Here is a 25,267-nt window from a genome sequence, read left to right as displayed (position 1 = left end):
CACAATTTTTTTTACTAACTTACTTGGTATCTTGAAGTCTGCTTTTGTGTCTGGAGTTCTCAATACAAACCAAACTACTGGTAATTAGCAAAGTGATACTGCTTTTGACAGCTCCTTCCACAAGAATGATATATAATCATACCCCAAAACTGCATGTTACTAAACTTCAAAGCAATGCAACAGGAAAGCAACGTATTACACTATGCAACTGAGAGCCCAGTATGGTCAGATTGCAATCTGCTTAATACGCTTTGTCTGGGTATCAGAGTAATAAAAAAGTAAGACAAGGTTATTGACACACTTTTCCACCCCTTGTCAGTTACGATTTTGCTGTGCAGTCTGACAGAAGTGCTCTGCTGAATCATAACCAGAAACCAGTTTTAACCAGTACTTTAAGTACAGTTTTCCAGACAACACTAATAAGACTGTGAGGCCATTCATGTTCTGCTCCTTAGATCCTCCTCTCTGCTAGCTGATCTTCATCTGTGGTGTCAGGGAGTCGGGTCCTCACAGCTCTCTGGGATGCCATCTAGAGCATAGGTAACACGTAGACTCTCAATGGTATTGCCTCCTGGGCAGGTGCCATCACCTTTAAAAGGAAAAAAAAGGTAAATCAGTTTTGGTTTCAGGCTCATATTCCATTACAATAGTTTCTCAGCCAACTACAAAGAAGCTAATTGTAGTGCTGTCTGTTATGTCTCAAGAATAATTTAAAAAGCTGGAAACCCCCAGGTATATTCCAAGGAGGCATGGCAAAAGCAATCCCAGTTTGGAAAAGGAGTGGGGTAATTTTTCATGGTGGTGTTTTTAGGGTTTTTATTTGGTTGGTTTGGTTTCTGTTTTCCCCCTTGAAGGTGCACAGGAATTACCTCACCTCAACCTATGGCATATTCTGTACTGGTTAAAAGGAATCTAAATGTTGCTTCCTGCAGAAGCTGTTGAACTGTAATAACCTTCAGGCCAGTGTGATAAATTAAATTCTCATAAGGAATTTTTTTTCCCCTAGCTGTTTCTGTCAAATTTGTTGAGGTTTTTGTTGCCTGAAGGCTGCAGTTGGAAATCTCACTTTTTCTGCAGAACCTAAAGGACACTCTGATGTGTTTTGCATGAGAACCGAAACCAAAACTAGTCAGCAAATCACCAGTACCAAGCATGAGTCAATTCATCTATCCAAACGGTCTGTAAGCTATCCAAACATGTTTGATGAGGTCTGAAATGTCTGAAACTCCTAAATGTTCACTCCATTAATGTAAGCACAGATTTTCTATTTTCTGCTTTTCTTTCTTTAGAACAAGGTCTTATTTTTATCTTGGGAGCCAATCACAAAGAAGTTGCTTCGAGTGGGTTTTCATAAAAATTTCCTTGTCAGCCTCCATTCCATCCTGTTTGTAATAGCAAATGCTTATTTATAACATCTCCTCCCTCTCCCCTTCCATGCTCAGCATAAAACACTGTCATGTTATTCACAGTTCATGATTCCACCCCGGAAGACCAACTTGTTCAATTTTTGAATAGACAGATGTTCAGTCTTCTGATAACTTTCCTCTCTGTGTGGTTGATAGAGAAAGAGACAGTGCAGCTGCTCAGCCTTCTGCATAGTCCCTACATGAAACTTAGGTATTGAAGGAAGCTAATTTGGTGCAAAAACTTTGACATGCAGAGTGGTGAATGTAAGCATATACTTCCAAACGAAATCTGTGGGTTTTCACATCACTTGATAAATACAACTAAAAAAAACTACCTGCTCAAGCAAAGTGGCACATTGGTGATGGCTTCTGCCATATGTTGCTCATCTGATTTTAAAACATACTTGGCATTTTTCACCAACTCATGTATGTCAGGGCTCATGCTGCAGGAGGACTGCTGTGGAATCCACGCCACAAGCTATTTAATGTCTGTGTAAGACCTATAGTCTATAAGATATTGGGGTCTTCCCCTCAAAGCTCTTGCTCTTGAACTCTTCTGCAAGATGACAGCATGGAGTTGTTTTATGTTGCTGTGTGTCGCAGTTTCAAATCTGAACACTGTCCCTGAAGACAAAGAAGCAGCAAAGAAAACACTCCACATAGTTCATGGTACCCCCTGTGATTTCACTCCTGATTCAGTGAGGATGCAGTGCACAGTTTAACCACATAAAATACTCACTCTATAGGATTTACACTAGACAAAATGTCTGTAAAATAGAATCGTGCATAGCTATGGTTGAGTGCCTATCCCATCAAGGGGTCTGGAGGGACCCGATCCCCTTTCGGAAAGCTATTTGCCCTTTTGTGTATATTGGTTCTTTTCTCTTTTGTTTCTGATCTGAAGAGACCTGAAATGCTCCTTGAGTGTTAATGTTAACATATAGTCATACAAAACAGGTTAAGCAAACCTAGAAGACTTCTATGATCTCTCTTCAACTCTTTGTAACTTTTAGTTATTATCAGTGGAGAGGACTAGTTATATCTTGTCAAGCTGGTAGATAGTAATACTACAAAGTGGAAATTCAGTAGGAAGAAAACATATCCAAAGATTCAAAATTACGTTGCAAGGATTAAACACGGGTCAAAAAGGAATCAGTTTCACTGCCTTCAGTCCAAATAACAATCCACTGCCTTTTGTGTGAACAACAATTATCAGATTTTGACCCTATTAAAGAAAATATAAATAAGAGCGCCTACAGAATGACTTTAATGTTGGCTCTATACCAGTGTTATCGTCTATACCAACACAATGCCAGAAGGAAATGCAAAATTTCCTAGCAAGAAGGCACTAACTTGAAGCAACATCCATTGTTCCATTGCAGTGAGTTCCCTTTCTGCAGCACTTGTGTCTAACTTTCAGGTCTGGGTTTAAAGCTTCCAAACGCTTCTGACATGGAGTTTCTCTACAACAGAAATGCTCTGCCTTCATCTATGAATAGGCTCTATGTCATGTAACTATTGCTTCACCAGCAGATTCTATGGGCTGTTGTGATGGAAGTTGATAGGACAAAAAGAGAAAACACATGAAACAGCAGAGGCATGAAAACAGTTCCTCAAAACAGCAAGTGTAATCCAGGTAGACATGCTCCCAAATATACAAAATAAATGGCTCTTACTAAAATGTCCCATTTGCACTTACATTTTGAGTGCTAATACATATCAGCAGCTACTATGGGGATTCCAATATGCTCTAGTAAAAATTGCAAGACTCTTGACTTGTGCATTTTTTAGGACTGTCAGCAGAATCAAGGACTCTACAGTCACACTAGCAGTCTCCCCATAGCAACTAAATTGGATCATTGACATCAAAGTAGTTTCATCTGCTGTCCACCATGGGTTGTATTGTTTGGGGTTTTTTTGCTTTTTTGATGCTATGAGGATCAAGAAAAGGGGTGTAAATTTATAGGCTAGCACCAAATACACAAGCTGATTTTGCTTTAAATTGCTCATATGGACAACTGCCCTTGCAAGATTTTAGATGTCACTGCACTGAGAAATCCTGTGTTCCCCACCACTCGTCTTCCACCATCTCTCCCTTCTACCCAGACTAGTAATGCCTGCTACAAACTCTGTCTCCAGGTGTGAAAGCCAAAAGAGCAGCAAGGCTAAGGGATTGGGTGGAGGTTTAGCAAAGCACACACACACACTGCTGTAAGGTAAGATACTCTGATACTAGCTGATTTCTGCAGATATGAGGTTCAAAGCACTAACCTTCTAAAAAATGTTCTTTTAAGGAACCATTACATAATCACAGGTAGAGAAAATCAAGTCACCTTGAGGCGAGTGGCAGTGCAGACGCACAGAGTCACTTTTAGATTGTTTCTTCAGGGGAGTGAGAGCTCTCCTAGTCACTCGTGCAGGCCTGCAGCTCGCATTTGAAGAGGAAAGGCTTGCTCTGCTGGAAGACTCGCACGTTTCTGCAGCTGAGTAATCAAGAACAGTTAAGGAAAAGCAGTCAGAATAAAGCAAGTCTGTAGAAGCCATTAATAGAGATTATTTCTGATTTTTTCCTCCCATGGACACAAAAGCATAGAAGAGCATGGATGTGTGCACAGACCCACAATTGCTCAACAGTATCACTGGCCTAAAACCTCTTTGAACATTTGCAGAAACCTGTTCAGTCTTGTGCAAGTGGAGCAACAAAAGACTACAGTGTTGCCTAGTACAAAAATCACCTTAAACTACCTGATCCGAGAGAAGGGAGCTACAGTTTTCTTGGAGAGAAAGCTAAATCTCACAGAGCCCAAAATCCTCCAGCAGTTGTACCAAGTTATGACAGCATATGGCCAGAGAGGTCAGTCACCTTTTGCAATTCATTAGCTTGTAAAAAATCAGTCCCTATAAAGGAATTAAAAATCTTGTTTCATGAAGTTCTTTATTAAAATAAAGATTCTCCTGAATTCTTGTGATACATTTCATCCTTCCAATTAATCAACAATCCTGGAAATGTATATACGTAGTATGTGATGACACAGAGCAGGCACCAAGCACCCCTTGCCACCAGTGGAAGGTTGCATGCTTTCCTACTACAGTCAGCAGGGTAAGTCCCATTCTGCTTGGCGGGAGTGCTTTTGAAGTCAGTAAAACCATTTTAGCTGGCACAGAGAAGCTTAGAGCTCCTCCTGCAGCCGGCAGTGAGGACTCCCTTGGTTCTGCTGGCAGAGAGCAGCACGTATCTTTAACTTCCATCAGGAGTAAAATTAATTATCAGCCCTAATGAAGCCAAGGGAATCATGGCATCATACACAAATGCCCTGCATGACAGACTGCCAATATAAACTAGAAGTTCAGGTTTTATTTATAGATGTTACAGGGCATCAGGTGAGACCGCCCATAGACTTACTCTGCCACAATTCCAACATATGCCCCCATTTTATATTTCACTCCTGCTGTGGTTTAACTCCAGGAGGTGGCTCAGTCCCCCACAGTCAGTCAGTCACTCACTCCCTCACTCTCTGCCAGCGAAATGGGGAGGAGAACTGGAACAGCAGAAGTGGCAGAACTTCTGGGCTGAGATAAGGACAGCTGAGGGGAAGTGAGAAAGGGGGAGAAGAAAACAAACAACAAACCCCCAAAAAAACCAAGTGATGCAAAAGCAATTGCTCATCACCAGATGCCTGTAGCCTGTCCAGTTCCTGAAAAATGGTAACCCCAGAAAACTCCCCCCCAGGTCTTTGTTGTTGAGTGTGATGATGCATGACATGAGACATGCCTTTGGTCAGACAGAGCCATCAGTCCCAACTGTGTCCCCTCCCCAGCTTACATGCTGCAGGGAGGATGGCAGGGTAAGAGATAGAGCAAGCCTCAACACTGCCCAAGAACTACTAAACAGGAGCTAAAACATTTGTATGTTATGAATACTGTTTTGGTCACAAATCCAAAACAGCACCATGGTGTGCTATGAAGAAAATTAACTCCAGCCAGCCAGATGCTGTACTCCTCCCTGAATATAAATAAAGGAAGAGATACTGCTACGGTATTTCTTTTTCTTGAATTCAGTGCCCCTAGAAGCCTTGGCATCTAGAAGAAACACTGTTAATTTTCTTTGTTAAGATGTTCACTTTCTTTTTTATCTGAATTTAACAGCCAGGCTGATATTTAAATGTCTCTCTACAGACCTCTTTATTAAACAAAAATATTGGACAAACCAGTTAATGATGGAGGGTACACTTTGTCACATGTTCTCAGGTAGAGACCTACCTTTGCTTCTTTCAATGGAAGTTTTCAAATACAAATGCATCTAACACTGCTCATCATAGCCTTTTTGAAAACAAAACAAAATTTCTTGACTGTCCTTCACAGCAGTTGAATTTTCTATAGTTTTCCTTTGCTGTTTCCCCTTCTCATAACTTTTAAAAGTCACCACGTAGCCTTGTGTTTGTTATCCTATTTTTGTTTGTGCTCAAAGAGTTCTGAGAAAGCAACAGGAGTTTTATCAGTAAGCAGGCCTTGAGAATGAAACTTTTTGCTACAGTTCTTCTGGACTTTTTTCTGGTTATCACAGCTGACAAGACACAGAAGCATCCAAGTGCTTGTTTTTAGAGGTTTCAGGTAGACTGTCAGTTTAAGGGAACTTTGACAGAGCTGACATGTGGTTAAAGTATGACCACCTGTACACTTTTTTCCCCCGCTGACACTACTTCATAGGAACAATTTCAACTGATGCACTTCAAACCAAAGTTTTTTTACAGTTTGATAAGTAGGTTGGCAGAAGACAGGCCACAGTCAAATGAAAGATTTGGGGCTTCTCCCCTGCCCCATTGTCTTTACTCTCTTGTGGTGTGACTATTGTGGAGACAGGCAAAAAGCCATCTGTTCCACAAATGACAATCCTGCCATAATGGCAAGTTCAAATGAAAACTGGTACAGATTTTCAGAGGCTGTACTGAAAAAGCTGCCTGTGACTTAGCTGGAAGGCAATAATATTTAACCACAAGCATACACTGCAACAAAGATTAGGTTGAAAATTACTTGGAACCATTGGCATGGTTTTCTAAACAGTGCTGAGCAAAGCTTGATGTGGTCTCTATGAGCAATCTAAATATGTCCTGTACCAGTATGCAGAAACAATTTCGTAATTCTTTCAGTTCAGGCTCTATAATAGAGTAATTCCTAATTTAGATCCACACACTACAGCATTAGTCTATCCTTTCTCTATTGTCATCAGCAACAAAACGTTAACAGGTCCCCATCACATATACTAAACAAAAGGAAGTACTGGAGCTGGACATCATTTGTTGCAACATGTGGATGTAGTGTCAACAAGTAACTTGCAGGTTACTAAAAAGGAAATGCATCTTCCTTTTTGTATCTTAAGTGCAAAAAACTTTTTATGCATTTTAAACATTAAGCCTTATTCCCACTACCCAAAACAATCATGATTCTGTATCTTTTGCTTACAGTATGGTGTCTTTCAAAGAACTAATAGTGTTGCTGCTACATCAAGTTATGTGTGTTGGGTAGAACAGCTCTAGAACCAATTTTAAAATGTACTTTTTACCTTGAGAGTCTTGGCCTGCACTCTCTTCTGCCGAATCAACACATTTCATGGCACTTACTTGTAGTGCACCTCCCTGGAATAAAATAAAATACAAAAGTTGAAAAATTACAAGTCACCATCTTTCTCTGGCATTTTCTAAGAACTGCAACATCAGCCTTAGAAAGGGAACACTTTTGCTTAACTGCACAGTTACTATTTTATATGTGTTTAATTCCACTGCAAAATCAAGGCTAGTGAATGTCTAATATTAATGCTTACAATCCAGGTCAGCCAATTCTTTCCTATTGAGTATTCCTGGGAAAAGCACCTGTGTTCTGAAAACAGCAGTGAAAAGAGATCACCAGTCATGGTAAAACCCTGACCTAGTTCCTCATGACAGGAGTGCAGGTGCCTGAAGGAAGTAAAGCAAGGAGGTCTAGAATAACCAGCAAGGGATCTGCTCCACAGTGCTTTTTGCTCCTTCTCCCATGCCCAGGCATAGCTTTCCAACTGGCAAAACTTTTCAACTCTAGAAGTAAGTGATTAATTAAAATCTTTGGTGAAATTTACAGCAAGCCACATCTGTAATCAAATGTGTCCTCCTGGCTTATGTTTACCACGCCTCAGGGCCACCTTACCCTTACAGCAGAAAAAACAAGTCACACTTCAAGCTCCTGTGGCCTGTACCTGCTCAGAGATGTTCGAGTTCTGCACATCTTCATAAGGGGGAGGTGGGTCCATACGGAAGAACACTTCAGCACCACTGATTCGTGTTGCATAAACATTGGGCAATGAAAGCCCATCACAGAAAAGTGTCCTGCAACAAACAGCACAGAGCAAATCTGTCAGTATGGCTTTCCAGTCGCAAAAAAACATCATCTGCTATCAAACTCCACCAGCTTTCCTGTGCCATTTTTTGGCATCTCATTCAAAGCTATTGGACTCGCCAAGAGCTGTGACACATTTTCTCAGAGGAGGGCAGGAAGTTGCTCCTTAGGAGGTGCCTCTCTAGTGTGTTCCCCAGAGCTTCAAACATCTTTGGGCAGTACTGCACCTAGGAACACATTTCAGTTTTACTTCAGAGATTGTTTTATTTCAAAAGATTCAAATACAGGTTGTCCACTCAAAATGTGACAGCCTAGCTCTGAGATTTGTGAACTACTGAATTCTTAATTATAACAGAAATTCAAGATACTTCTTGTCATAGGTTTGAAAATAGATGTTGGAATTTCTTCCCCAGTGTTATCCCCCCTTCCCCCATATCTGTTTCCTCCAGGATTGGGGGAGTCCGGAGGGGGAGATGGAGCAGAGCGGCAAGCACTAGGCAGCATAGGATCCTGGAGGGGGAGGGGGAAGGTTCCCTCTGAAGAGTGGGCCAGGGCCACGTGTCAGAAGCCCTTTGTCAGGAGGATTGGTTTTTTGACAGAGTGGGAGCTGCTTTTGGATTTTTTTTGGCTGCCTCCTCTTTTTTTTTTTTTTTTTTTCCTCAGAGGGAAGTTTTAGAGTTTTTTTCCTTGCCGGATACTGAGTGGAGAGCAACTGAGAGACAGACTGACCCATCTTGGAGCGAGGCAGTCTGCCCTTCAGGGCTTCAGCCTGCATTAGCAGAGCTATCTGACCTGAGACTGTGCCTGTGAGAAGGGGAACCCGTTGCTGGTCCCTCATGTGGCTGCGAGCAGCTGCTGAGGACAATTTGGCCTCAGCTCCCTGGTTGCTGCAGGTTTCTCCACCACCCACCTGGGGAACTGGAACTTTGTTTTGTTTCTTTTGAAAGTTTTGTTTGCACAATTTGTTGTTTATTAGGGTTTCTTAATAAAGAACTGTTTGGGGATGGTTTTTTGTTTCCTTTTCCACACTTTGCACTTGAAGCCTCCTAATTTCAAAGTTGTAATGTTATTAAACTTAGACACTTCTGATCTTGTGTTTTATAAAAAAAAGGCCAAATTCGAACTAAAGGCTGTTTTTTTGATAGTGCTTGATTAAAAATATTATAGTTGATCAATTCACAACAGGCTTGTATGAGGCAAATGTACCTCATAGCTAACCTTACTCCTCAGTTTTCAAAGAGCTCTCTGAAAGCTTAAACGCAGCAGAAATCCCAAAGACCTTTTGCTGCATGACCTTTTTCTTAGGGGTTATCTCTGAGAGGAAAGAAAACAGAACAGTGCCTGGAGAAAGATTTTTTTTTTTTGGCAAATGCCAATTTTGATAACACACGTTTACATTATCCCATTAACACGGAAGCAACTGTGGTGGTTGACAGCAGAGTCAACTATGAGACCTTCCCCACACAACCTTCAGAGAAGTCTGTGACCCAAAGCATCTCAGCTCTTCTCTGTTTATTTTCACATTTTGACACGCTGATTTAGTAATGAGCAGTAACCTCAAGCAACACACAGAAATCCACCTTTTTCTCTCTGGACCCAGGTCGGGCTTGCAACCATCAGCAGTGCCTGCAACTCTCTACAAAGCACCGCAAGACAAAAAAGCAAGTCCTTTGTCCCAAAATTTAGGGCTTCTCTGGACACTGTCTGGAGGGAACAAAGATGACTGTGAAAACTACTTTCTTGCAAGCTGAGAGGAATGATGAAAATGCCCATGGAAGACTGCTTGCACAGACAGGAAAGAAGAAAACTTCCAAAATGAGAACCTGGGAGCCCTTTCGTGAAAGGGTCCTGTCAGGGAAATGGAGGTAATGCGTGGAGAAATCTGAGGAAAAGAAAGTAGCTATTTTGATAGCTGGTCACTGCATTTTTAGTCTTAAAAATGGGGAAAATGCAACATGTTAAACAGTTTTTAATTTCAGGCTATTTCATCTGCTCTGTAAACTTTCAGAATAATTTAGAAGTACTATAGAAACTGATGCTCCCTTGACATTAGTTCACTTTTTCCCAATGTGTTCATGCTGATCTTAAATTCAATGTAAACCACAAAATTATATACATTTTGAATCTTAGTTTTGTTTTTAAACCATGTCTGATCTGGCCTACCCAGTTCAGTTTCATCTTGAAAATTAATATTGTGTCCAACAATTATATTAAAACTTCTTACAGAACATGCAAATAAAAAAGCATTCCCTTGAGTCCCTTATTTTTAAATATCATTTCTAGAATGTACCCAAATGATACTTTAAATTGGACTGAGGTAGATTTCTAGCCTCCAGGTGACTGTCTGGTTGCCCTACATGGATCTCCTCTTCCCTTAAAGTCACCTGTCTTATAACACTTTCATAGAATCACAGAATATCCTGAGTTGGAAGGGACCCATAAGGATTATAAAAATACAACTCCTGGAGAACTTTGTATTTTGTTTTTCATCTGGAAACTCAGCTGTAACTGTTTCTGTTGTGCCAACACTGAAAAATTGCTATTTTTTTATTAGTGAAATAACCAGATTATAGGTAGGAGTTGACCAGACATTTGTAATGCTAGGATTTTTTGTCTACCATTAAATAAGTGTAGAAGTTCTCCCACGATCAAGTGAGCAAACCAATTGGCTTTGATAGCAGAGCCTCTGGCTTTGCAATTTAAAGAGTGGAAGAGAATAGCTACCCATTCCAAATATGTCCAAGGACAGAAATTAGGCCTGTCTCTTACTTTAATTCTGCACTTCTGCGTAACTATGCTGAACACCCTGAAACAAGTAGCCTGACTTCAGAAAGATGTTACCACCACTTAAATGTTATTACCAACAAGATTTAACACAGTCACAGGCAAGGTAGCTACTCAATATTAGACTGCTGCTTTGAAGAAGCATAGATAGAATAATATGCCAGTAGTAGAATAATATGCCAGATGAAGAATGACAGCTCCATTTTAAAGCAGGGGAACTCTGAAAATCATGTTTCAACAAATATTGATTCTTCCAAAGAAATCACATACCATTCTGTTCTCATAATCAGCTTGAACCAAGACTTACATAGGATGTTTTTAGTAATGTTTGCTCTTTGGTGTTTTAGAGGACTCGTTCTTTCTAAAACCTACTACTGTGCCATAACACCATTTTCTAGACAATCCCAGGACCACACAGTCTTGAAAGTCATGCACACTATTTCTGATGAAACAGTGAAATAAACTAAACAGTCCTGCACACTGCAAAAAGTTGGAATTTTAAGCAAGAGTGGAGTGACAGTCTGCTTGAGCATCATACTTTATATATAATATTGTGTGTTCAGAACAGAATAAGGCAGCCCCACCTGAGTCATATGTTAATAAAGAAAGTCAAGCTGCAAATTACTTTGAAGAGCACATAACCACCTGCAGGACAGTGATTAGCTGGCCTGTCAGTGCAGTCAAAACATACCCTTCAGGCAGCCCAAACTACCAGAGGGAGAAGGGGAATCATTACGGCAGAAAGGTCCTTGAGAGGACACCATTCAGGGTCTCTCACACAAGTCTTGCCAAGTGGTTGTCTGGCTTCCCATCACTGCCCTGACCTGCTCTTGACAATATCATTTAAGTTTTCAGCTGTGTCAAACTGTAGTATTCTGTTACCCAGAAGCAGTTCTTACAGAAACTAAAGTGAAAACCACAACATTTTTCCCCTTAGCCACACTGTATTTATGCTGCCTTCAAAATCAACAAGTTTTTTTCTTCTTTTTTATTTCCCCTAAAGTCACAAACCTTTTTCAGTCAATAACAGAGAAAAAAGTCTTAAAATAAAAAGAGTAGGTAGTGTGTCCAAAGTCACTAATAGACAGGAAGAGAGTGTACCATTTTACCTGGGACTCATCTGGGGAGGATCAGAATTACAAGCTGCAAAATAGGAGGGAGGTGGCACTGGCGGGACAAAATCATCAGGATCCGAAACGCGACCTTGGTCTTCAGTCTGAAGTTCACCCTAGTCAAACAAACGTTCTGTTAAAACCCTTCTGAGCTACAGAAACTGCTGAACTGGGTAACCTAGTAATACTGTTACTACCGCTGTTTACAGCCTGGTGCTCACTTACTAGGCAGCATCTTCTTGATGTAGTTATCTGCCAGTAATGCAGGACAACCATTGTCAAGCAAACTGCAGTGATGAGAGCATTCAGGACACAAAGGCCTAAGAGAACTTTCTGGAAAACATGAAGACATGTGAAATTAATAAAAAAATTTAAATCAAGGTATTTGTAAATGTTAAAATAATAATAATAATAATCAACAACTAAATTTAAAAAACCACAGAAGACGCAAGTTGACTGTAGCAATTACTTCTAAGAAACATATGTGATGAAGTCTTTAGCACAAACTCCAAGATCGAAGTAATTTGCAAAAACTTGCTTTGCCCTATTGATTGTCCTGACAGAGATTCAGAGGGGTTTAGTACAGTTCAAATGTGATTTATAGTCCATTGATTGATCAAAGAATTATAACCTTTCTCTTAACTTCTGTGGGAAATCCAGTTTCAAGATAATCACCATTAAAAAAATGTTAAAGCTCTTTTCACATTTGAAGATTATGCTGATCGGGAGTATTATTTCAGCAGTTTCTAAGCCAAGAAAGGCTGAAAAGTTCAAAAGACTGGTTAGGGAAGTAAATCATTAGCTAAAATTTACATCGTATTTGCCTATACAGTCTTGTCTCGATTCCACTGTTGTTTTGGTCGAATAAAACACTTGGTTGCATAAAACTGCTTATTGAATCAGCAATGCATTGGTCAAAACCCAGAGATAAAAAATAGCTAAACTGTTACAGAACCATGAAGAGCTTCTGACTGTGTGAAGACTAGAAAAATAACAGAATTTTTCAACAGTAAACACAGCAGCCACTTCAGCACTGCACTGTTGCACAAGCATGGACATTATAAAAGAAGTCATATGAAGCAGTGTGTGCAAGATACCTTGAGGAGAAGATGAGCAGAAACGCATGACTTCACATGGTATAGCTTCAGAATCGTCTCTACTTCTGTGCATTCAACGAGATTAAGTTCTTCGCAACAGAAACAAATCTTGTTTTCCTTATCCATCTTAAAGAAACAAAACTCCACTTTTTAATTTTAACTGCTTTATGCAACATTTTTACCTGCATAATATTGAACGTATGTTTTAAACTAAACATGTGATCACAAAGAAGATTGGAAATACAATACCATAGAATTAAATCTGAGCGGTTTGGTATGCCAATGATTCATGCATTATAAGCACTTCTTATCTGAAAACCAGCATTATGGATAAATATTTTAAAAAGACATTTAAATACAACTTAATTGTAAACAAAGCTGCACTGTTTACTAAACAATTTTATTATCTATGCTACTTCAAATGCATAGTAGCCTAGAAATTCTCTCTTTCACTGATGCGTAAACCACTCTATGAAGTGTACGCATTTTCTTTGATTCATGAGTGTATCTTGCATTTCTAAGGATGGAATGAAACACACATCTATAACTGCAACCTAGTCAAATCATTAATAGTCACATCTGTACAGCACTTGTTGTTTGTAACTTTCAAATTAATACTGACTTAGTTTTCAAAGTAAAAACTCAATGTTTTCATACCTAGAGATAATTGGGTTTTTAGCTGTTAAACTTGATAGTCATGTCAACGCTCTTCCACCTACAGAAGCCACTCTACAGAGTAATTAATGATTGCAAGAATGCCTTTTGGGTGTACCCTCTGCTTCCAACCACAGATGGCTCAGAAATTCCTGAAACATTAAACCGTCTCATCAGGAATAACTTTATCAATTCTCAGTGCTGCTTTAGTACAGCGATACTGGTTGAATCTATACTGTGAAGTGCTTCTAATCTTGGACTCTCACTGCAATACGCCTATTGGCATGTCAAGGAATCAACAATACCCTTCTTGAAGCAATAAAGGAATGGAAATAGATATTTAAAGATCTTCCCATTAATTCTTGAAGTCCTTCAAGCTTTTACACACAATCATCTTCATTACCAAGTGATCCCACATTGTATCCTCCAATTTCAATTATTTCACAGGTTTTGGTTCATAAATAGTCATTCTTCCTTCTTCCTTCTTTTCATTAATAAGAAGTCACACTTCTTATGACGACCATTTCAGAAAAATCTTTTGCATTCTGCCCTGTCTTGCACAGATTGCTTCTTCCTCACATAGAAGTGTTCTGAAAAGCTAGTATGATTTTGTTTATCTTATTTTTTTCCTCACAGTTCCTAATGTAAGGTATCAACACATGGTCCTCACCACGTGAGACAAAACAAGAAAAATAATCCCACCCACAGATTATAATGACTAAGCTTTTTGTAGGTAGCTCACCACTACCAACTCATTATTCCTTATGCTAGAATCTTCTTAGATTACTTTCAACTCTACATTAGCACATTTTGTGATTTCAGCACAACAAGCTAATGTACCATAATGAGAAGAAATAGATGTAAATCAGTATGTGTGCTCACCAAATTGCATCTGGGTACTCTGGACACAAACTCAATGCCTTGACGTCCTAACGTAAATCCAGTCAGGCTCAGTGGAACACAGATGAGAGACAGCAGAACAAGTAGTCTATTCTGGAACAGCAAAACAAAGTTATCTGCAGTGGCAATAGGAACCCAGCTCAAAGAACCTATGATAGTGCAAATCCCACTCCCAAACTGAAAATGGGGACAACACCACTGCTTTTTCACAACTTCCCATGACTTCAGTGCCCCAAGGCGTCTATTCCCAACACCTTTGTCTTCTCTCTCTCTCTCCTCTTATTCTGCACTAGTTATGCAGAAGTAAAATACACGCAACTATTGAAAATGTCAGCAGTAACAGCACAGGCAACTACAGGTTTTTCTGAAGCTCTAAGTATGATTTGCAAAGCCCTCTGACTTCCACTGTGCGGTCATACTCTTCCACCATGTTTTAGCTGTCAACACATTCAGACCAGTAAAGAAACCTGAAAAGGAGGAAACACATTAAGCCAACATTCACGATGCACTGAATTTCCAGAATTATTTTGCAGCAAAAATAAATGAAAAATATTTGTCCCAGTACAGTGAGGATGGAGACACTTAAGAGATTTTAGTAATATGATTTTATTTCTTCCTGGATACTAAAACCAGAACATTCATAACTCAGATAATACCTTCAGATATAGAGACCATCTGAAAAATGAGCAATAGTAAGCATAATAGAGAAGTTGAAAAAGGACAAGCAGAAGTAGCGGATAAAACGATGTCTCAGTTTCACCTATGCCCTCACAATCTGCACTTACATGACTTGGGATATGGATTTTGAACACATATAAGAACTTTCCATGTCCCAGTTCATACAGGTAAGATTTTTATGTACTTCAGGAGAAAGTACTATGGGTAAGACTACTACTTTAGAGACAAATAAAAATTATACTCCTCCTTTAAGCATTCAATCTTACAAATCAAGTATGAGATCCCTACTGTCCTGAAGAATCCTTGTTAATAACAACCTGTTCAGTCAGATTTCTTTCTAACAAAATGGTCTAAATTTGAAAAGCAGGGCATGACAAAAAAAAAAAAAAAAACAGAAGAAGAGAAGGAAATCATGAGGTACATGTGTTTAATTCTTCTCCAGGCATCTTTAGAGCAGATCCAGAAACAAGGACTTCCTAAACATGCACAGAGAACACAATGGCTTTCCCAAATAATTTAGCTAATATACCGTGGTTAGCTACTTGGAATATGAATCAAAAAACCATCAGAGTTGTTGCACAAATTCTGTTCCCATTTTCTGAGGTTCAGGGAAATATAATCACCCATGAGTGGACCAGAGCCAAAGAGCATTACTGTAAAGGCTCATTCCTTAAATTATAACATTTCATTACTAGTAGGCTTTACAGAAGTTTGACATTTTCCCATAAGGTAGGTTTTAGTCTCAAAACCCCCAATAACTGAATTAGCTATCAGTACTCCTCTGAAGAGGACTGGGACTATTTTGTGTTCGACATACTAAAAACAAAATAAATATTAAGAGGAAGAGTATTTTCTCCTAGTTTCCTACTAATAATGAAAACACAGGTTTTTAGTTCTAGTAAGCACTCTGAGTGACATTTGTTTTTCTGTACAAACACAGAATTTAACGATTTTTAAAAAATTAACTCCTTACATAGCACTCAAAGAATCAATACCATTTCTTACGCTTTTATCTAGATTATCTCAGTTATCCTTTTGATAGAAACTCATTTGAGAAAATAGTTTCACACAGGTATTTCATATAAAGAACTACATTCAACACAGGGCACTGACAACTAGGAATTAGCCATTTCTTTAAGTGAAATAGAACTTGTTTCAGCATAAAACATCTTTATAGTAAAAATCTCATTAAATGGTATTATGAAAAACAAGAGGTATATTTGTCCTCTTTCAAATGATGAGGAAATGGAGTAAAGAAAGAAGTGATGTGGCCAAAGGAAAGAAAGATTTGGGGGGAAAAAAAAAAGAAAATTCACATTTAAGTTTTCTCCTTTGGTACAGAAGCTGCAACAGAAACCACTCAGTGTACAGCTATATAAAATGTATATAAAATCAAGACTCCTAATTGAAAATTTTGAATAAAAATTATCAAGATTTTTTTTAAGAAACATGGTAAAAAATCAAAGAACAACAAGGAAGAGAAGGAACATTATTTACAAATATGCAAACCAAGGATGACAATTTCTGCATTTATGTTCTAACAAATCCTACCACACATAAGCACAATCTTGATCTGTTTTTTATTACATGTATAGTCTATTTTTGACGCATAATCCAATATTCAGACAATCCTGCCAAAGAAGCAGAAGAAAATTCCTCAGCATACAACCTAAAACACTACCATAATCTGAACCATAATTGTAACATTCACTACTACATATCTGACACTGGACAAGACATGGTACTTGAATCTCAAGAGAAAAAAATCCTTTTCCTTTCTGCTCCATCACTGGCCAGCATTTTCACCAAATCACTGAAATTGGAAGGGACCTCTTGAGATGTCTAGTCCAATCTCCTGCTCGAGCAGGTTCATGGTGTCCCTGCTCGTGACAGAGGCCTTGGAACTCAATGGTTTACAGCAGGCTGCCAAAGACAACGTCTGGTGGGTTTTGACTGTCTCAACAGACAGATACTTCACAACCTCTCTGGGTAACCTACAGCAGTTTTTGACCACCATAACAGTAAAAAAGTAATCTTTTGTTTTGATGAAATTCCCTATTTTTTTCAGTTCTGCCCATAGCCTCTTCTCCTGTCAGTGAGCACTACTGAGAAAGGCCTAGCTCCCTATTCTTCCTTCCCTCCCATCAGCTATTTATAGAGATGCAGAAGACCCCCCCTCTGGCCTTCTCTTCTCCAGGTTGAACAGTCCCAGCTCTCATACCTCTCTAGGCATGGGAAGATCATGTGGCAAATCTCTGTCTAATTCAGCCCAGGATACAGTTAGCCTTCTTTGCCACAAGAGCAATTTGCTGTCTCATGGACAGCTTGTTGTCCAATCTGGTTTTATTTTGCAGAGCTGCTTTCCAGTAAGGTGTTCCCCAGTGTGTACTGGTGTCATTTCCCTGCACAGACAGGACTTTGTATTCTCCTTTGTTGAACTTCAGGAGATTTCTCTCAGTCCATTTATACAGCCTGTCCACATCCTTCTGAAATGGCAACTTTTAGCATATCAGCCATTCCTCCCAGTTTTGTATCACCTGTGAACTTGCTGAGAGTGCACTCTGTCCCACTGTACAGACCATTCACTTAAGTAGTACTGGCCCCAGTTTCTACACCTTGGACTCTGCTGACCAGACTCTGGTTGGCTCAGCTTTGTGCCACTGATCACAACTCTCTGGGCTCAGTCAGTCAGTTTTCAATCCACCTCACTGTTCAATCTAACATACATTCTGTTAGGTTATTTCATCAGTTATATTCTCCTGCAGGTGCATGTTTAAACTTCTTCTCCATCACTACTCACCTGTAAGTAAAAACAGGTGTTCCACTTTATCCCAGTGACAGAAGATCCCACCCAGAGGAGAGAAGTACTTCTCAACTTATAAAAAACAGACAAAGGCAAGCATTGTATTTTAAAAGTCACAACAGATGTAACTGGTCTTAATTGCGGTGATAAAAATGGAAACAACTCAAATTGAGGCTTCAGTTTGGCTCACAGCCTTCATCTTCTGAGCATTAGATACACAAGGACTGTGAAGAGCTGCAGAAAGTTGTGAGGAACATTTATATGAAGTAAAGTATATGAAATCAAAGTGTATTCTAATGTTAGACACAGTATTTGCTATTGTCTTGAATGGATTATCTCTTCCAGCTAAAAAAGTCATCATGGACTTTGAGGACTCCAAGGAAGCCTAAATTTGCATAATAAAGCTCTGACACTATCTTTCATTCTGCGTGGGGAGATGGCTTGTTGTCCTGCTGCTGCTGCCATTGAAGGGAGTACCTAATGCCAGAAAGGAATTGCTTCCACTTTAATACGTGCACACAGGACTCATGCCTAACCAGGCACTTCAATGAAAGAAAAACTTTTGTTCCACAATCACCAACTCTTATATCCATGTACAGCCTACATATATACTTTATAAACATCCTGTAGGAAAAGACAAGTTAATTTATTAATTGTACATATGCATAGCAATGATAGCAATAATTAAAAATTTCAAGACCTTACTAAAGGTCTGTCAGTTGTGAGAGCGTGGAGACTCATAACACAACTGTCAAAAAAAAAAAAGCACCACACAAGTAAAAGTCAAATTAATTAATTTAATGAAAAAATCACAGATTTCAAATGAAGGACTAAAACACCCTGCATATACATATGAGAGAAAAGCTTTTGCAGCTTAAAATGGCTAAAAGCCTCTCACGGCTTTTCTTAGTCTCACAATTAAAAGCATTATTTCTTTTTATTCGCTTGTACTGACTGTAAAACCTTTGTATAATTACCACTTATTGACCTAATGCTGGAGTCTTGAACATGAGCGAAGATGTTAACATTGAGCTATTTTACTTCTAAAATCAAGAAGAAAAGGTACTACTACAGTAATTAATTCTCACCACAGTTGAATGACTTTGCTTATTATAAAGCACATGACTAGGAAGAGATTGCTTTTCAGGTGTAGGGGCATGATATGCAGCTTCTGTTTATAATGCCTTATACTGTTACTAGCAGGGCTAAAATTTAAAAACATCGTCGGAACTACACATCTTGATCTAACCACTAAATTTTGTTAAATTTATGCAAATCAGTCAAAGTGCAGATATCATAGTGGTAGTCAGCCCTAAAAAAATCTTTATTTTAAGGCCGCTGGGATGTATTTTGTTTCTGATAAAAATTTTCAATTAAATACAAGGTTTACTACAAATAAATTCTTCAAAAATTTTCAAGGTTATAAATAAATGCTTGAATTCCATAAACTCTTCTGTGTAAACCAAAATTTTCTGTCATAAACCAAAAATACTAACACTTTTGAACTATAAAAAAATCTTTCTAATAAAAACTTCAAATACTTGTTACCATACTGTAAAACACAAGAATAATCCAGATTGAACGACGCACGCTGAACGCAAGACTTTGACTTTTCTGTCAAACCACACAAAGCTTTACATGAAAACTGATGGCATATATGAACACAAAAGCTGTCATGCTAGCTAACAACAGAAGCATAAAGCATGTGATGTAGCTGAAAGCCAGAGCTGCATTCAACCAGCCTACCTGCGCTCTGTTAATTTCTTGATCCAAACATTTGCAGATATTGAACCGCTCCCCAATGCTTGCAGCTACAGCAGTTAAACTCTACTCAGCATAATAAATCGGTGTCTTGCTGGACACTGGCACTTTCATTTGATCACAGCTAAGTCTTCTCTTTAGCAGCAAAACCCAAGCACCAAGCAGCCACCAGTCAGATGCTAAAGTCTTTGTTTCAGCTGGTGAAAAAAAAAACCCAAACCAGAAACAAACACAACCAGAGCCACCTAAAAGAACACTGCAGGATTGCAGCTAATTAGTACGTGACTGAAAGGAAAGGATACTTCATTAGCAAAGGGCTTCTGCATTCAGCAAAGCATGTACAGCTCCAGGCAACAATGGGGAATACAACACAAAGTGCATTGACTAGTCCAAACTAGCATATGAGTAAGGACAGAGGCTATTATAGCAATCATGACCTGTTGAAGATGTGAGTAGCCCTCAAGTATGCACAAACCAGCAATGGAGATTTTATGTTCTTTCTGAAAAAAATCAGTTCCTACAGTCAAAAATAAGATTTAAAGCTGTAGGAAAGGAAAGAGTCTAGGACCAGAGAGGAAGGAACCAGACTCTATGCACAGAGGGTAACATTGAGTCCAGAATGGTTCAGAGTCAATATCCAAACAACTTGGAGGGGGAGGTAGGGAGTTTCCCCATTAAACACATTGGAACAGACCTGCAGAGGAAGAAATAGAATCATTAAGATCTCCAAGATCATCCAGTTAACATAGCACTGCCTCAAATTAAAATCAGCTTCAGAGCATGTTACAAGCTGACTTCCAAAACTGATTAACTGATATCCAGAACAGAAAAGCCTCAAACACCTAAAACCAAGGCAGGATTTCAGACCAAGGCTTCTCAGTGGTTATAGTGCTGAAGGCCAAGCCTTCCTTGCAAAAATGTCCTACAGAAGATATGATTATAATCTGATTTTGCCCTGTGTCTCAGATACATTATTTATCTAGTATCTTCCCAGGGTGTGATACAGCTGTAAAACAGTGTGGGTGGCAAAACCCAAATATGGCTCTCGATTTTATTTATTAACAAGTCTCATCACAGCCATCCCTCTTCAAGACTGATTTACTCTCACAGATGGTGCTACTAAATATCCACTATAGCTGGAACTAATGTGTTTTCCTTCCTTTCTCCCCTCCAATGATAAAATATGAGTGACTGAAACACTTCAGCCTATCCCCAGCTCCTCTCACAGCATTGCAGTCATGTGCTTTCGCCAAGCACCAGCAGCACCAGAGCCTTGCCGTCACAGGAAAAAAACCAGAATTTGGTTGTTTTTCCCGAAAGCCTAGACCTTGGATTGAAGTGGCAGCCACAGAACAGCCTGGCCTTTCACAAAGAAACAAGCACAGACAGTGAAAAACCATCACCTAAAGATGGGAAGATGGAGAGAAACATTTTGTGAGCCAAGACACAAGCCAGCTTTTTACAGATGGAGCTAGACTGATGTCATGCAAAGGAGCTGCAGGCAAATATGTGTACTCCAGCAGATTTCAGAGGTGAAAATCCTGAATCCTGAAATCTTGAATCAGAATAGCAAACAGGTTTCTTCTATAAGGAATTAGTATTTTTAAAGGGAGCTGTGATAAATGTCAACTGCTTCATAAAGTTTCCTAAGTCTGCAAACCGACAACCAAAACCAAAAATTAGAAAATACAGAAACACACAAGAAACAGCATCACTGTGTTCCTGAGCACACCAGAATCTGCTCTGAGGATCAGCACCTCCTCATGGACAAATTCTGTGGCACTCACCAGTCACTGTAATTTTGCTCATGACTCAGCTGTGGGAATTAGAGAGGTTAGATGATGGAGCTTAACCATCTACCCCTAATTACAGCCCAACTGTTACATCTGAGAGCTTATAGCACACACTGTGAAATTAAAATCTAGATATAATTATTCAACTTGAGCTGAAAACAAAGTCATTTTGGGGGCTTTGGGAGTATATGAAGACTTTCGGGGGTGGTATTTGCACTATCTGAAGAAATTATGAAACCGAGTGATTGAAAACAGCTCAAACACATAAAAAGATGAACAGAGGCCCTTCCTTAGGCATTTGTAAATTAAGACATAACTATATAGGGAAAAAGGATAACCACCACTTAATCCTACAAACTTTACACTTTAACTGTTGAGCACAGTACAAAGTTTCTGCATAAAGACAACTAAAAGCAGATGTAAGTTGCTGCAACATAAAACACAGTAATTGATATCACTCCTTAGATTTCTGGCAAGGCCCTAGGACAGGTACCCAACATGTTAAATATCTGGGTTCCATAATGATGTTATAAAGCCACCTCCAAGTGCAACCACTTCTTTCCACAAAGCTCACTTGCTGCATAAAGGCATTTTTACACCTGACACCTGCTTAATTAAGGGCTATCAGGGACACTACTGTACAATCTCTGCTGCCTTCACAGCTTTGTACAGGCAAGCAGAAAAGGGATTCAGTGCAAAAGCTGGGAAAGATAAATCCATTAGAAGCGTATTTACAAGAAACAAGTGCTAAGCCTTACATAAGGAGCAAAGAGGGGAGGACAACCACAGCCAAAAAAAATGATATGCTTTAGTTCTGAATGTATATTATAGTTTTGCTTGTGAATGTCATCACTCTAAGTCATGACTATGAAATTAGTCTCATTGCTGAGATATGCAGGAAGCTTGCTTTTACAATTCACGTAACTCCTCATAACTCCCTAGAGAAAATGTTCAAGTTACTAGAGTGTAGATATATTAGCATTTAGCACAAGATAAATATGCTCACAGAAACTAACAATCTGAACCTGAAATACTGTAGCTAGTTCAAGGCATGATTTCCTTAGCTTCATGAAGTGTTTAATGCTAATGTCCTTTATTTTTTTTTTGCACACAGAACAGAGTATTTCAATTGGAAGAGACCTACAGCGATCATCTAGTTCAACTCCCTGACCATTTCAATCTGACCCAAAGTCAAAGCCCAGTGCTACAGAGTGTTGTCCAAATGCCTCTTAAACCCTGACAAGCTTGGGACATCAACTACTTCCCCGTGAAACCAGTTCCAGGCCTTGACCACTCTGCCTGTTCCAGAGTTTGACCACTTATTCAGTAAAGAAATGCTTCCAATGTCAAGGCTGATCTAATCTGGCTATCAAAAATCAGACCTCTATAAAATAATAATAATATAATGGCCAGTCTTCGCGAGCGAAGATCCGGGGAAGGTCTTTACGCCTTCCAGCCTGCGCATTGGATTTTTTAGGTGAGACACAGTGTGCGCGGAACTGAGCCCACCCTTTAATCCTAAGGTTCATCTGCCGGGGCCAAGCGAGCTTGGACGGTGGCAGCGAGGTCCTTAGGACGTAGATGGGTTGCCTTTAAGGGCTAACAAGCTCCATCTGCCCGGGAGTGGCCCTGACCGGGAATCAAACCCGTCTCATCTGTTACACAACATCCCACGGCAATCCCAGGGCATGATCATCCTAAAGATCATTTGATATAAAAGAAAGGATCAGGAAGAGCTTGGTGCTTTCATATTTAAGTAAAATTAGGAAAGTCTTATAAGGTTTATACATAGGAGAATGTAAAAGAGTGAAAGAGCAACAGCAGACAAAAGGAAACTACAGTAACAATATGCTGAAGAAACAATACAAAACATGAGCAATACAGGAACAGGGAGCACTGTGCAAACCTCAGGCATTTTGAGACAGAGGGCATTTACACTTATTTTGATGAAAACACAGTTCTTCCAGATTTGGAGGCCTCAACACCAAGCTCCTCTCTACAGCCACAGAATTCAAAAAACTTGCCTTGCTCTGCCTGTGTTGTCCAATGTGCACTGAGAAACAACAATTTTGGGGATGTTGGTTGACAGCTGGTTCAGTATGAGCCAGCAGTGTGCCCAGGTGGCTAGGAAGGCCAATGGCATCTTGGTCTGCATGAAGAATAGTGTAGCCACCAGGACCATCAACCCTGTACTCAACACTGGTGAGCCCACACCTCGAGTGCTGTGTTCAGTTCTGTGCCCCTCACTTTAAAAATGACATTTTGGTGCTCGAGTGTATCCAGAGAAGGGCAACAAGGCTTGTGAAGGGTCTAGAAAACATGTCCTACAGGTAACAGCTGAGGGAGCTGGGTTTGTTTAGTCTTAAGAAGAGGAGGCTCAGGGAGACCTCATCACTCTCCACAACTACCTGAAAGGAGGTTGCATTGAGGTGGGTGCTGGTCTCTTCTATCATGCCTGCAGTGAAAGAACAAGATGAAATGGCCTTAAGCTGAGACAGGGAAGATTCAGATTACATATCAGAAAAAAAAAATTCATTGTTGGTGTAGTCAGGCATTGGATTAGGTTGTCCAGGGAGGTAGTCGAGGCACCACTCCAGAGGTGTTTAAGAGGTGTCTGGATCTGGCACTAGGTTTGATGTGGTTTAGTGTTTTAGGGCTTACAGTGGTAGTGCTGGGTTGATGGTTGGACTCGATGATCTTAAAGGTCTCCTCCAACCTTGATTATTCTATGACTCTGTTTCTATACCTAGCTCACACATCTGATACTTGGTACTCCTCACTGAAGTCTATGTGAATCCTAAAGAAGTGCTGCACAAAAATGAAACAACTGCTTTGGCCTGGAAGAAGTCTTCAGAAGTGACAGTAAGGAAAAAAAACCCAAACAAATAAACAAAAAAAACCCAAGCCAACCAACCCACCAAAAAACTCCCCAAACCCACAAACAAAAGTAACTCCAAAACATTTTTCCAAATCTCAACTCTGAGACATTAGGAGCCACACAGTTTCAGATTTCCCTTACAACTAGAAACAGATAACAAATAATTTACTTCTCTCACTGCAATGCAATGTCAACTGTATCTGAAACGGTAACACTGGCAGGACTTCGGCTAGCTCTCACAGCTGCTATCAAAAAACACTACAACTAAGCTAAGCTTTAAAGCTATCTCCCCTATTTCAGTTTAAGCAGCACTGCCTCAGAGAGCTAAATTATTTATTCTAAGCTAGCACTTCCTTATACATACAAAACCACAAAATGTGCCCTGTAAACAACACTAACTATTCTTCCACACATGGTTCCTTCTTGCCCTTACTGGGGACTCCATCCATGAAGGAAAGAATATGGCCTTTCATGGCCTTTGACTCCTCTTTCAATAATTATGATTCCATAGTTTAAAAGGAGAGACTCAACCATACAGGCTGTTTTTTCAAGGAGAAAGAAGAGATTTCTCTTTTTAACAATGACAAATCAGGATCATGTTTTGATAATTTTATTACAAAATTTTAATCCATACTTACCAAAATCATCACTGATCTCTTCCATGTTGTCAACGCAAAGATTCCACATAACATTGCCTACAACATCAAAAACATCAAGAAGTGAACAACTGTTCATGAAACACTATTTACTCATTTTTTTATTACTGTTCTGATGAATGGTACTTTTGAACACTACAACAACATTGGGAAGATATGAAGATGCACTCAGAGAATAACAACCTGTGCTTCTGAGGTTCTTCACTCCTAAAAACATCCTGTGAAATAACACAACCAAATTTAAATCTACTTTTATCTAATTTTTTTCCTCCCAGGGAACATCTGTGGGGACAAGTAGTATGTCAGCAACTCTGATCTTCACAATTGACTAAAACAATTATTTTCAGCCAACTGAGCACTTGTTCTCTGCATCATGGCC

General features: G+C 39.5%; 1 protein-coding gene across 1 annotated transcript; it reads right to left on the bottom strand.

The window, feature by feature from the left end:
* Positions 1–361: 361 nt before the first annotated feature.
* Positions 362–24,895, bottom strand: ENTREP1 (endosomal transmembrane epsin interactor 1). Its single transcript, XM_050329022.1, is given in 11 exon segments — positions 362–589; positions 1,742–1,759; positions 1,762–2,030; positions 3,740–3,937; positions 6,967–7,039; positions 7,633–7,762; positions 11,666–11,784; positions 11,894–12,001; positions 12,766–12,891; positions 14,302–14,435; positions 24,871–24,895. Coding segments are annotated over 11 exon segments (1,428 nt in total).
* Between the last annotated feature and the right edge of the window lie 372 nt (positions 24,896–25,267).

Source organism: Myiozetetes cayanensis, unplaced genomic scaffold, assembly GCF_022539395.1.
Source record: "Myiozetetes cayanensis isolate MyiCay16 unplaced genomic scaffold, myiCay2020 scf4, whole genome shotgun sequence".
NCBI classification, from domain to species: domain Eukaryota; kingdom Metazoa; phylum Chordata; class Aves; order Passeriformes; family Tyrannidae; genus Myiozetetes; species Myiozetetes cayanensis.
Note: the sequence above shows the minus strand (reverse complement) of the source record. Positions and strands in the feature narration are given on the sequence as shown.